Source organism: Danaus plexippus (assembly GCF_018135715.1).
Source record: "Danaus plexippus chromosome 3 unlocalized genomic scaffold, MEX_DaPlex mxdp_30, whole genome shotgun sequence".
NCBI lineage: Eukaryota > Metazoa > Arthropoda > Insecta > Lepidoptera > Nymphalidae > Danaus > Danaus plexippus.
Window position 1 is genome coordinate 74336 of NW_026869845.1, and position 13422 is coordinate 87757.

At 32.3% G+C, this 13422-nt stretch overlaps 2 protein-coding genes and 1 long non-coding RNA gene across 6 annotated transcripts; 1 reads left to right on the forward strand and 2 right to left on the reverse strand.

Moving 5' to 3' along the window:
• The first annotated feature begins 96 nt into the window (after nucleotides 1-96).
• LOC116770290 (serine/threonine-protein kinase Pak) lies at nucleotides 97-8758 on the forward strand. 2 transcript variants are annotated; one of them, XM_032661703.2, is made up of 13 exons: nucleotides 97-282; nucleotides 512-643; nucleotides 940-1100; nucleotides 2696-2867; nucleotides 3203-3318; nucleotides 3584-3685; nucleotides 4023-4219; nucleotides 4565-4693; nucleotides 4802-4979; nucleotides 5507-5708; nucleotides 5968-6083; nucleotides 6190-6408; nucleotides 6496-8758. In XM_032661703.2, exons 2-13 carry the CDS (start codon nucleotides 532-534, stop codon nucleotides 6577-6579), a joined length of 1788 nt encoding a protein of 595 aa, XP_032517594.1. In that variant the 5' UTR covers nucleotides 97-282; nucleotides 512-531; the 3' UTR covers nucleotides 6580-8758. The 2 variants fall into 2 exon arrangements, with proteins under 2 accessions (XP_032517594.1, XP_061382870.1); XM_061526886.1 differs by lacking the exons at nucleotides 97-282; nucleotides 512-643 and adding an exon at nucleotides 1889-2081 and having other exon boundaries at nucleotides 961-1100.
• LOC133320080 (uncharacterized) lies at nucleotides 2333-3270 on the reverse strand. Its single transcript, XR_009753524.1, has 2 exons — nucleotides 3188-3270; nucleotides 2333-3117 (listed from the first exon to the last, which is right to left on the reverse strand). It is a non-coding gene; the product is annotated as an uncharacterized LOC133320080 (long non-coding RNA).
• Nucleotides 8750-12849, reverse strand: LOC116770297 (methionine-R-sulfoxide reductase B1). 3 transcript variants are annotated; one of them, XM_061526887.1, is made up of 4 exons: nucleotides 12578-12849; nucleotides 12340-12444; nucleotides 12106-12267; nucleotides 8750-9164 (listed from the first exon to the last, which is right to left on the reverse strand). In XM_061526887.1, the coding sequence occupies exons 1-4, from the start codon at nucleotides 12663-12665 to the stop codon at nucleotides 9109-9111; spliced, it is 411 nt and encodes a 136-aa protein (XP_061382871.1). In that variant the 5' UTR covers nucleotides 12666-12849; the 3' UTR covers nucleotides 8750-9108. The 3 variants fall into 3 exon arrangements, with proteins under 3 accessions (XP_061382871.1, XP_032517615.1, XP_032517607.1); XM_032661724.2 differs by lacking the exon at nucleotides 8750-9164 and adding an exon at nucleotides 9741-10573 and having other exon boundaries at nucleotides 12578-12847; XM_032661716.2 differs by lacking the exon at nucleotides 8750-9164 and adding an exon at nucleotides 9741-10609 and having other exon boundaries at nucleotides 12578-12846.
• Nucleotides 12850-13422: the final 573 nt, after the last annotated feature.

Sequence of the window (13422 nt, forward strand, 5' to 3'; positions counted from 1 at the left end):
TTCAAGAATAAGACTTACTATTGTTTTTTTTTTTTAAGTTGCCTAGGTCTGTAAGTATTATTGCTTTGCACAGACTACAGTATGCGTCACAGAGTGTTACAATGTATATGATTAATATAAATGGCGGCTCTAGTCATTGCTGCTGTCGTTTTATGTGTGAATTGTGAACTTTAACTGTCTTAAATTTCAGTAAAATTTTAAACTGATTATAAAAGGAAATTGAGATGTGAATAAATTAATAGAGTGACATTCGTGCTTTATTTACTTTCCTGTATCTTAAAGGTAAGGTAGTGTCGTCATGGAGTATGATTTTGTCGTAGTTGCAAATCTTGCGGGGCGCGTCCATGAGTAATATTTAATGTTATTATAATAAAAACACTTCATATATATACCTTTCTATAACCTATAAGTGGAGGAAGTAATAATAACTGTTGTTGAGTTTATTAATGTATGGTTTCTCGTTCAACCGATGCCAATTCGTAGAGTATTTGTCATTTGGATTAACTTATAGGACATACGTAAGGAAACAGAATGTCGAGTGATGAAGATAAACCACCTGCGCCGCCGGTACGCCTGACGAGCAACCGGGCCACCGACAGGGGTGATTCAGTCGCTTCTGTTGACATGAGGCCTCTACCCAAAGGTATTTCAATCTGTTACCATAACTGCAAACATGATGACTCAGTGCATATAGTTACATTGAAATTTTATCTTCTAGTGTGGATTTTCACAGTCAAATTGTAAATGTAAACATGAATTGTTTCATAATCAAAACATTGAAAAAAAACCCAGATGAATCAATGTAATTGATAGAGAATCATTCATAACAATACAAATACAGTATTAGAATAGTATGATTTCAGGTCCATATTTATTATTTTAGATGCCATATATATTTAGTTACTGTTTTGTTATACTTATAAAATAAAATTCTTTCAGAACCAGATGACAGTGGGGATAGAAAAAAGAAAACTTTGAAAGCTAAAATAAAGGGATCTAAGAGCACTGCACATAATGACAACAAGCCAAATATCAGCTACCCAACTAACTTTGAACACACAGTACATGTTGGATTTGATGCTGTCACTGGAGAATTTACAGTAAGTTTATTCCGCATGTGATTTCAGATACATTTTGAGTTTCACTATATAGGGAAATCTATGACATTGGTTAATTGTAACAATATATTTGTATAGAACAACATACTATGTGATTATCACTGAACACCCTAAACTTGTTTTTCACCCGTATAACCAAGTGATGTTTAAATATGTTGTTTTAAATCCACCTTATGCTTTTTGTTCAATGTGAAGGCAAGCTTATTGGCTTAATACTCTGCATAAGTTTTGCTTTTTTTGTTTATGATTGCACCGACCACTCGGATATGTGAATTGTCAGAACCTATATAATTTTTTAAGTCCTGATCACCCTGGTATCCCATTAGTATGACTTCTTCAGACTTCTATTGAGTAAGGTAGATAAATATGTTTTAAACTGATTGAAAATGATTACACTTTCTTATACTTCATAGATGATAGAACACTTATAGATTTTGCAGTTTTATTTAACTTCAAAACATTGCAAGATTTTTGAAAAATAGTTATAAATGCACAAACATGTATTAAATTTTAGGATAATTAAGTGGCAACATTTTCCAGTTTGTACCTTATCAAGCTTTGGGGCTATGTAAAAGTGACAAGAGATATATTTAGTATTTTATAGTACATAGTATGTTTAGAGTAATGGATATGTAGGTAGTTTTATAGATTATTGATGACAGACAACAAACCCTCTAGTTAGATTAGGATTTGATATATAAAATTATGTGTCGCTTAGAAAAGATTCTTATTAATTAAAGTAACAGAACAATTTTTTTTTCCTTTGACAGTACTGATTTAGAGGCATGATCATATTAAAGTATACAAATTAAATGAACGAGTAAATATATTTAGATTTAGAAATGTATTGGATAGGACTACTTATGTTGGAGGTTGGATTCTTGATTTAGTAAATTGTATTGTGTCCCAAACTTGTCATTGAGTTCCCTGTATTGCCGCTTTTGTTTCAAGCTGCCTATGACAGTAAGTAATAGCTTAGGTTATATATATAAATGCATTGTGCTATATTAAAACGTTTTCGTTTTTTTTTTAAATAAATGATTTTGTCACTTCAAAGTCATCCCATTTAATTATCTTTACTTCTTATTGTTTATCACAGCTTAAAAATAATTCTTTAAGTTATCAAAGCCTTTTAATGTATCTCATATTTGTTTTAATTTAAATATCAAAATATTATTTTTTGCAATTATATTTATAATAAAAGTTTTATATTAAAAATATGTTAAATATGATAATTAGTTTATAATTCATATACTATATAAGGTTAGCAAGAATTAAATATTTAATTATTACTTAATACACTATTTTTTTTATCTGTAGCCTTATTAAGACATGCAAATATTCAAGCATCCGTAGTTATTTGTGCATGACAAATGTTTATTATCTCAATGTTAGAGCAACTACTAAGACATGCCATCATAGTTATTTTACTTAATGAAAAATATATTTTCTCAGCAATCCTAAATCGCGTAGTCCGTATCCGTAAATAAACTCGACGCATAAATGCATGACAGCTAACATTCATAATACATTTTACAGAATATCAATAAGATAATGTTTTAATGTTTACTATGAAGGGTATGCCGGAGGCGTGGGCACGTCTCTTGATGGCGTCTAACATCAGCAAACAGGAACAGAAGAGTAACCCTCAGGCTGTACTGGACGTTCTCAAATGGTACGACGCCTCCGCCACGCAGCCTCCGGCCTCCAAGTATATGACGTCAGCACAGATGCACACAACACACTCTGGTAATTTAAGAAACATAATAATATATACATATTATATGTAAAGAATAAGATTATGTATATACAAACTTTTATCTGCTTTGCATTTTAATATAATTTTTCTTCAGAATCTTTGTTATTTTCTTCTGTATAAATTTTCCCACAAGCATTTTATGCATTCATATTCAGTGCTACCACTAAGTGATTCATTCGTTCCTTTTCGAATGTGTAAAAAAAATGTCATTCATTGTTCAACACAAGTCTTGTACGTCACCTGATTAATTTAGAATACCTTTGTATTAACTCATTAAACATTAACATAATACTTCGCATCCTCTATTTACATATTATTTTATTAGGTTCGTCTGTGTCACGTGTGTCTTCGAGTAGTCCTTCGTCTTCTACCCCCACGGACACGGAGCACCCGGAGCCCCCGCCGCCTCCGCCCTCGAGACCTGACCGCACTAAGAGTATTGTTAGTAATTTACTCCTATCTAGTACAAAATTCAACAATTATAAATCATACTATATTGCTCAAAATAAAATTTCTAATCATTCGTCCTTTGTAGCCATTCTAACGTAGTTTTTAAAGTTATTACTTGATATAAAATTAATTTTACTATTTAAATTATATGCACTGAAACCTCTGCAGTCTTTAATATGATAAAATAAGATAGTAAATATTGTTCCTTTGTTTTTATTTCAATATTTAAACAATAAAATTATTCATGACTTTCCAGTACACAAAGCCCATAGAAGAAGAGGAAGCGCCGCCTCCTCGACCGACCCCCGCCCCCGTGTCCCCGCCGCACGTGCCTCACCCCGCGCTCACCACGCACTCGGTTAGTATTATATAGATGTTAAACATTTTAGAAACAACTAGGAACTGAGGTTATTGTGAAGTTAATGAAATCATTCAATATAATTAGTGTGTTCAATATAATTAATATTGTGTGTTCAATATATTCAATATTCAATATAACTAGAGTAACAAAATGCGTGCTCGATAAAACCTCGCCTCGATAACGCTATGTGTTATCGTTTTTTAACTCTTAAAACCCTTTATGATACTTTTTAATGTATACAGATCTGTCTTTCAACTTTACTATATACATACAAATCATATATCTGTACGTCTACTGTTAAACTATTATAACTCCTCTGAATTTCCTTTTTCAGATATGCAGTCGATCGGAAACTGGCACGAATTTAGATCGCAACAAGAACCCATCGAGTGGCGCTCACACGCCGCCCGCACTGGCGCCCCACCCTGCACCCGCGCCCGCTCCCACCGTCGCCGCGCCCGCCTTACCCACGATGACGACACATGCGCAGACCACACCGCCTCCAAATGGAGCAACTCAAACCGATACCGGGTATTTCATAATATTTCAAACGATATTTACTGGTTAGTAGTGTTGACCCTGGTTCGGCAGCGGTATGAATAGTGTGCAATTTTTTTTTTATATCTATACATATATATCTTCAAAACGCATCACACAAAATATAACTGTTAGGTCCTGATCCCATACGAATTACAGAATAAATTATGTGTTATTCTGATGTCTTAGCTAGATTTTTGGGGAGTTTAATTAAAACCTACTCGGATTTATTTTGTCAAAGGGTAACACACATCCAAGCACTCTAAAAAGTTTCCTATTTATAAGTATTATATGATACATTTGAAACGTAATATTTATTGCTTCCTTATGTATTAACAGAAGAGCGACAGGACAGCAACAAAGGAAAAAGAAGATGACCGATGAGGAAATATTAGAAAAGTTAAGGACAATAGTCAGTGTTGGAGATCCTAACAGAAAATACACTAAAATGGAAAAAATTGGTCAAGGGTGAGATAGCTTTATTATATATTAGTCTATGAGGAATTCGATCCTCAGATAATTTCCTAATTCTACCTTTCAAAATACATATAATACATTATATAAATACATTTGCAGTGCATCTGGCACAGTATATACTGCGATAGAAACATCAACGGGCATGGAAGTAGCTATTAAACAAATGAATCTTGGTCAGCAACCAAAGAAGGAACTCATTATAAACGAGATACTAGTGATGCGGGAGAACAAACACAATAACGTTGTGAATTATCTTGACAGCTATCTCGTTAATGAGGTATGTTTTTGAATTAAATCAAAGCAAATTATACTTTATATCTATATGTATTTAAAGCTTTTTTTAAATTATTGAATTAATTTATTTGTGATATGTATCTATAGGGTAACTGCTATTGGCTAAATTCAGTACTATTGCTGATTTTAATTTAGTATTACCAAATAAAAATACACTTTTATTCCACCAAAATATGACACACTTGTTTAATTAACATATTTAGATGTATTATAAGAAGGAACAAGCTTTTTTATTATTCATACAAATTGTAAGTTTTAAGAAAAACCTTGTCCAAGATAAAACAAGTTAGTAAAGTAGTAATGTATAAAGAGCAGTGTTACAGATATGTAGTAAAATTTATCAGATTTTTTAAATTCACAACTGACTTATTTTGAAAAGCTAACAGGATACTATTATATAACATATTTTAAAATCTAGAACAATGACCTTACAATGTATACACCCATGTCCTAATAGTCTGATAGAATACTTACACCGGCCATATCCAAGAAAGACACAAATGTTTACAGGAGCTGTGGGTAGTTATGGAATACCTCGCAGGAGGTTCTTTAACTGATGTAGTGACTGAAACTTGTATGGACGAAGGACAAATCGCGGCCGTGTGTCGCGAGGTGCTACAAGCACTGCACTTCCTACACACCAACCACGTCATACACAGGGACATCAAATCAGATAACATCCTGCTTGGACTCGACGGCCAGGTTAAATTGAGTAAGTGTTTAACTACATGAAAAAAGTGGTTTTGTATGTGCTATTGTCAAAAATTATAGTTAACACTTAAAGAGAAATAATACCTTTAGTGGCTGTTTTGAGGAAATTCCTTTAATACATTTGTACACATGACTGTATCTGTGGGCGTGAAAGACAGATCTCTGTCATACATGTTCACAGATATAGTCGGATTTTGTTCAATAAGCAATATATCTGACCTGGTACGTCTAGTTGTCATTAACCTGGTGTTATTTTTCAGCTGATTTTGGTTTCTGTGCTCAAATATCCCCCGAGCAAAATAAAAGAACGACAATGGTTGGTACGCCATATTGGATGGCGCCGGAAGTTGTTACGAGAAAGCAGTATGGACCTAAGGTGTGTATTTTAATTAATTCCTATATAATATAAGTAAATATTAGTTCCGGTCTGCATTTGATGATAAAGTATACTCGAGTTGAACTTATTTCTTATCTTATTCCAGGTTGATGTTTGGTCACTAGGTATTATGGCTATAGAAATGATTGAAGGCGAACCTCCTTACTTGAACGAGAATCCTCTGCGTGCTTTATATTTGATCGCGACGAATGGGAAGCCTGACATCAAAGACAAGGAAAAACTTAGTACCGTTTTCCAAGACTTCCTCGATCAATGCCTAGAAGTCGATGTGGAGAGTCGAGCGACCGCACTTGACTTATTAAAGGTAAAGACAAACTTAACTGTTAATTACAATTGAAGCTTTAACATTCATTAGAAAGATTTTATGTATATATGTATCGTATTTTTTCAGCATCCGTTCCTAAAAATGGCACGACCGCTAGCATCGCTGACTCCCCTCATCATGGCGGCCAAGGAGGCAGCCAAGGGTCATTAGCGCAGGCCCGCGGCGGCCGACCGCGCCCCGCGCTAGCGCCACAGTGCCTATCCCGCGATCACCTTCACTTCATCATCGAATCGGCGTAATCCACGATTACTGTTGACTATGACGATGTCACGGACGAAATGTTTAAACTACTTATAGAGCAATATATTATGTTTACAAAAAATAAAAAAAAAACGGCTGCAACGGCTGAAAGGTGATCATATTTTTACAAACTAAAGATTGATTAAATATAAAGTATAGCAGTCCAGTAGCCGTAGTGAGTAGAGCGTCCGTTAGAGACGCTATTTATTGTAAAGAATACCGTCGTCGCCCCGGACTTGTCTAGACACGTTCGGACACGCCTGGACACTCCGCCTCGTCGGAAACGATTTCGGATAGTGTTATGTAGATATAGCTTTAGATACATATTTTGAAATGTAACGATAAAATCTGCGATCGAAGACTGGCAGTTAACTCTTAGGCGTAAAGTTATAAAATAGTAGACTATGGTAGTAATGATACGGTTACAAACAGCTTATTCTCTGTGATGGTAGTTGGTACCCGGGGGCGGAGCGAGGCGGCGGCGCGGCTCCGAGTGCTTCAGAGGTATTACTGTACTACTTGAAATACGAAATGTATTTTCATATGAAGTTGAAATTAGTGAAGGGATACTGATTTCATATTAGAGCTTAAAGGCACGCATTTTATTAAGATTGTGTACGAGTGAAAGTGGAATATCTGATAATTATTTCATATTATTTTGACTGATACTGTTTTATCCGATAGCTTAACAAGTGTTGCCTCGGCTGTACGCTTTTGATAGTTTTTACTAGCTAGCTAGTTTGTGTATTATTATTATTACAATTCTGAGATTATACTGTAATATTTTATAATTATTTTTTTTAATGAACAATTAATTATCAAATTATATGATTGCAATATTTTAATCGTTTTTATGTTGTCATTACACTGCAGAATAGCAATCCACAAAATGATGTTATGAATCGCGTAATTTAATTTAAATATGAATGTATTATTAAAATATAAATTTATTTTTTGATTGTTAGTCATGGAAGCGAAGCATTTACCTAGTATTAAGTTTATATAGTTTATCAAACTGATTATATTTGTATGGTAGTATCGGTACCAGTCTTGTATGGCACATACATTTCATTTCATACATAAATTTTATCTATACTATTTAATACGACAATAATAACCAGCCAGCCATAAATTCACGAATATTTCTTACTAAAACATGTTAACAGAACTAGTTATTGTCTCTCTGCTTTTATTATTTTTAGGTTGTGCCGGAAGATGCTGTTGAATATTCTTTTTATATGTATTTTTTATTTCACTTACTGACAGCTTGTGTGATATTGAATACATCGGATGAATGACTGTGATCTCATCGAATAGTAGAACAAACAAAAAAACAAAGCAAGCTCAGTAGGTCTTGTCATCTGTGACTTATTAGACGGGAAAAGTAAGGAACGAGTATTATACTCTGTGACAATATCAATGACCAATTACGCTATGTAGGTTGAATTATATCTGGTTGGTGCAAAAAAGTATACATTATCTGTACCATAGTTTCATTCTTCATACATTTTATGCTACCTTTCTTATGTATTTTTTTATAAAATGTTAAATCTCATTCTTTCATAGATAGGGCCTATACGATTTTCAGTAGCGGCCTATAAATTGCACAAGAATAGTATAAATCCTATTTATTGCCTCATTCTATATCCTGACTCTGGCATGTATCATTGACCGTTGATCTTAAAATATTACACAATTAGTTATCATTCATATGTTTTGTTGGTGAGTTATGAATCGCACCAACCCCCGGTAGCGTGCAATATATTAAGTGTTGAATCGAATATAAATAGCCAAATGTTCAAGAGAGCTTCATCAAAGATATCAGTATCGATGTCACTGAGAAATGTCAGTGTATTAAATGTGATGACGGAAATGAATTTTAGTACGCGTTAATGTAAGTCGAGAACTAACTGTAATTATGTATGTAATTTAAGTTGAGAATGTATTAATAAAATATGTAATATGATATTGAGACTATAAAGAGGGTTTTCATGATTTTTGACAGTTGTAAACACCAGTGCCATGTATGAGCAACTTGTGCGTATAAATTACAACCATACTATAAATAAAAGACTCGAACTAAAACAAACTTGTTTTATTGAACAGTGACAGTGATAACATACGAAGATTATGACATTTCAATAGAAATAGCTGTTTGAGACAATGTTTATTTACTCCTACAAAGAGGTCTCAAATCTCAGTTTTCCTCTTTTAGGGTTTCTTTTTGGACCCCATTCATGGAACTACGTTTTCCTCTTTATGTCGCTGTCAGTTAGTTGAAATTTTCAATATTAAAATTATGTATTTCTGTTACCAGCGACAAATACTACGAAAAATAAAATAAATATGTGCTTATGTTCCCATACAAGAAACAAGCTTTTTTTTGGTCTATCTATTGAATCCATCGAATGCCAGTCCAACTTGCATTTCGACGACTATTTATGTCCATAAAAGGCAAGCAGATGGCCCGTCTGCGGGAGAGTGGCTGTCATCACCTATTGACACAATTTCAGTATAACAAATTATATAAGGGGAATTCTGGATACTTTGCCAGGGATGCTTGTGTGTTTTACTCCGCAGTTGGGTTTTAAATAAATAATTTGTTATTATAAGTATGACAAAGAAGTCACATACCTACGAGATGACGCGTTTGAAGAATGCTTCTAAATTTTAATACAATTAATTCACAATAGATATGGATATTTACTTAAATGTAATCAAATTTCTTGTTTGTGTAGTATGTTCAAACCGATTGTCTATTAAACACATTTAATGGTAGTAAAGTTTACATATATATATTCTACTGTCCAATCATAATGGTTTAACTATCGAAGACCCTGGGACTAAAAGCCCTTAAGCTAAAACATAGCTCAATAAATTTTTCTATCTTATTTATTATAAGACTATTATAGTTTTATTGTTTTTATTTCATATTTCACTTTATACGTAGGTATTATTTGGATTTTCATTTGTTATTTTTAAATATACGACGTCTGAATTGGATTCCAGTGAGTGACAAATTTAAGGTGATTACTAATAACCAGTAACAACATTGTGTAAATAAATAAATGTTTTATCATAAAATATTTATTGAGAATATTATAGGTTTAATATCATTATTAAACATAGTTTGTACTCAGTTGCAAATTAAGAGGATAATAAAAACTTAAAAGCTGCACACGTAAAATTATTGACTCGATTCTGTGGTAACTTAAGGTAAAACATAATAGACAAGAAATTATCTTTGACTCTTCTGTAACCAATGTTTTTAGTATACACTACGACGTACGTTATGAAACATCGACATAATTAATACAGATTTATAATAAAACCTTACGAATTTATCATTTACTAAAACTGAAAGTAGGTACTTTTTGGAAAATTATGCCACAAAATAACATGTAAATCTTAAAGTCCTGCATATACTCAGTTTCATAAGTTTCACAACAAATTCCGATTATAAAGCATTTCTTTGATTTAGACAAAGCAGTACAAGTCTAATTTACGACAGTAATGTTTAGGTACTGTGATCAGAAAAACACGTTTAGATTACATACAAAATAAGGCTGTGATTACACTATAGTTTTGTCAATGGATTAAAAATAAACCTCTACTTAAGCTGTAGATTAATATAGGTATCTCGAGCTATATTGATGACCCGATATAATTTGACTTGCATTACGTACAATATATAACAATAATAAATAATATATATTAATTCTCCTATGTATGGTACATCTAATATATATTCGTACAACTCAATCGGTCCGTTCTTCAGCCGGTATGAAGTCCAAGGAGGCTGAATTAATACAAAATCTTTTCTTGGTGGGTGCAGGCCCGTCATTGAACACGTGGCCCAGATGTGCCGAACACTTGGAACATCGCACCTCAGTTCGCACCATACCTGGTCGTGTTAAAACCAGTAATATATTTGCCCCAACTTTTTATTTCAAACCCAAGTCCGTCCACCGTTAAGCCAATTATTTACACATCACATGATAAATATAACCGCCATGAACATCAACATCCAATATGAATTTCACCCGTGTTCGTGTCGTGAGATGTAGTGGGTATAACGTCGCAGCGGCGGAGCCAGCAGACGCCATCCAGTCGGCAGCCGGTTGTAAATGGAAAGGAAGGAAGGATTACAGGTAGTTGGGCATGTGGGATACGAGGAACAATGCATATTATTGTCATGCACATACCAGTTATGTAATAGTGACAGAGGAATAATTGATGATTCAATTATTGTATTACAGCACATTTCACATTTCAGGTAACATTATGATTTTAGTATGTTGTGTTTGAAATGAAAGTTAAGCCAATTAAAATTCATCGACATATGTAATGATAAGAGTTAAATGGAAATGGAAAAAAATATATAGAGCATTATGGTAAATAAAAATGAAACAACATAGATAATAAAAAACCCAGCTCACATTTAAAATGGAGGATAGGATAATACAAAGGGCGGTCAAGGGAATGGAGAGACAGAAAAAATATTAAAATATATTAGCACCAAAATCAGTTTTCCGACACCAATTAAATTAAGAGAATATAAAAGATAAATATAAAAATAATAAAAATATTTTAGCATAACATTTAAAAAAGATCTTTTCTATATAGGATTACACAAAATAGTTAAAAAAAATATAAAAAAATAATAAAGATGGAATAAAAAAAAATGATACCTAGAGAGCCATAATATTAAAGAAAAAGATTTTGTTCCAAATAACTAAGTCAAGTTCAGGTCCTTGAAAAATATAGCAAAATTGTTCATGAGTTTCGAAATGTAAACAGAAATGTGTTAGTATTCAATGCTTACAATTTTTAAATCAACATACACACTACAATAATATAAGTGTTACATTTATAAAATGACCATTTTATTAATATATTAAATGAATTGTGAACATTGCCTTTTTTAGTCATTCATGTGAGCCTCAAGTTGAAGGTTAGATTATGCAACATATGGTTATAAGACTGAAAATGGCAATGACATTGTGCAGCCATAAATGTGTAACAAGGGCAAATTAACCTTGTGTTAGCCATTGTTGTAATACATGTTCCGTGCCTATTGATAGATAATAATGTTTTGATAAAATAATGATAATGTTTTACTTGCAACACAAAATGATAAAACCTCCACCACAATAAAGAAATAGATTAAATCTTACAAGGTTTGTTTGTTAAATCAATTGTATCCAATGAAATCTAGAATATTCTACAATGACAATGCAAATTGTTATGCATGACTTAGTACAATGGTCTAGATCAGGGCAAATGTGTTATAAACATATTTTATAAAGACATCACGCCCATATGTTAATTGTGTTCAATCATGGTTATAATATAACATGCTTTAAAATGCTATTAAATTGTTTTTAATTTGAAACAATAGTATTTTATTTATAAAAAAAATTTAGAAGAATATACCTGCACTGGTATCCTGGTGTAAAGTTACTTTTTCTTTGGCCAACACATCATTAAATGCCGGCCAGCCACAGCCAGAGTCATATTTGGTTTTAGAACTAAATAAATCTTGCTTACACACTACACACACATATAAACCTTCTTCATAAAATTTATTAAAACAACCTAGAAGAATAAACACAGATTAAATACTTTTATATTCATAAACATAAAACTTTTATAAAAAAAAATATCTACCAGTAAATGGTCTTTCTGTCCCAGCCTCTTGGGTAACATGGTATTGAAGTGGCGTCAATCGTTTTTTTAGCGCTTCCTTATCTTCCATGGCTCTCCAGACTAAAGCTAAAATGATAAATGTTTATATCATAACTTCTTATTTTGGCACGATCCCAAAATATTCATATTATATCAGATTACTATAAATATTAACTGAGACGCAAGGACAAATATACACTCCGACACTACAACTATTTACCTGTCGTAAATGTATTTTTCAATTGGACAGCACTATTCGTCCGCACAGCTTGCCTAAATATAGCGAACGGTCTGATTAAAACACGCATAACTCACATAACCGAGTAGGGTTGCCGTAATATAACTCAATATTTTAAGATGCTAGAATGACACAAAGATAAGATAGTAAATGAAGATTCCGTTATTACGAAATATAAAAATAAGTTATATTTTATCACAAACTCAATAGTTAATCATATTACACAAATACTGCGTCGATGATGAAAGATGTCAATTCAATAAATCTGACATTTGACAGCTGTAGTCACAGAGTTAAAAGAGATTTAAAAAGCAAGGTTATTGCTATTTTCACCGAAACATTGTACCAAAATGAAATCATGGTAAATATTTTTTTGTTTAAAAATTTATAGTTTTGTATCGCAAGTTGGAATATTTTTAATGTTATATGAATCTCAGTGCCTTATGAACTTATAATTAATTTAGCTAATATTTCTTCATAAAAATTAAAAATCCTTAATAAGAAATAAGTAAACAAAATAATTTTAAAGGCAACATCTCCAAAACATTTTGTAGCTTATAATATGTAATTTCTAAAAACATTTTGATAACAGTTTAAAACAGATTGTGTATCCTTATTATCAACAACTAACAAGCGTAATAATATTTTCAATTATATATTTTGATTTATGCCTTATAAGTTATTCATATGACGTTATCCAAAACGCATTAATTATGCAGGAATTGTACAAAATACAAATATTATTTATGTTCCTGAACAGTAATTTAAAAACATAGTTGATAAAAACGAGAATACTGATTGTTTTCATAGTATTTTTTTAATTTTCA

Bases quoted from the DNA above. Each gene is read 5' to 3' on its own strand.
- LOC116770290 (XM_032661703.2), top strand. From the start codon at position 532: ATGTCGAGTGATGAAGATAAACCACCTGCGCCGCCGGTACGCCTGACG. The intron at 5,709-5,967 runs GTAAGTGTTTAA...GTTATTTTTCAG, and splicing joins CGACGGCCAGGTTAAATTGA to CTGATTTTGGTTTCTGTGCT. The intron at 6,409-6,495 runs GTAAAGACAAAC...GTATTTTTTCAG, and splicing joins CCGCACTTGACTTATTAAAG to CATCCGTTCCTAAAAATGGC.
- LOC116770297 (XM_032661716.2), bottom strand. From the start codon at position 12,665: ATGCGTGTTTTAATCAGACCGTTCGCTATATTTAGGCAAGCTGTGCGG. The intron at 12,445-12,577 runs GTAAATAGTTGT...TTATCATTTTAG, and splicing joins GAAAAATACATTTACGACAG to CTTTAGTCTGGAGAGCCATG. The intron at 10,610-12,105 runs GTATATTCTTCT...TGAAATAAAAAG, and splicing joins ACACCAGGATACCAGTGCAG to TTGGGGCAAATATATTACTG.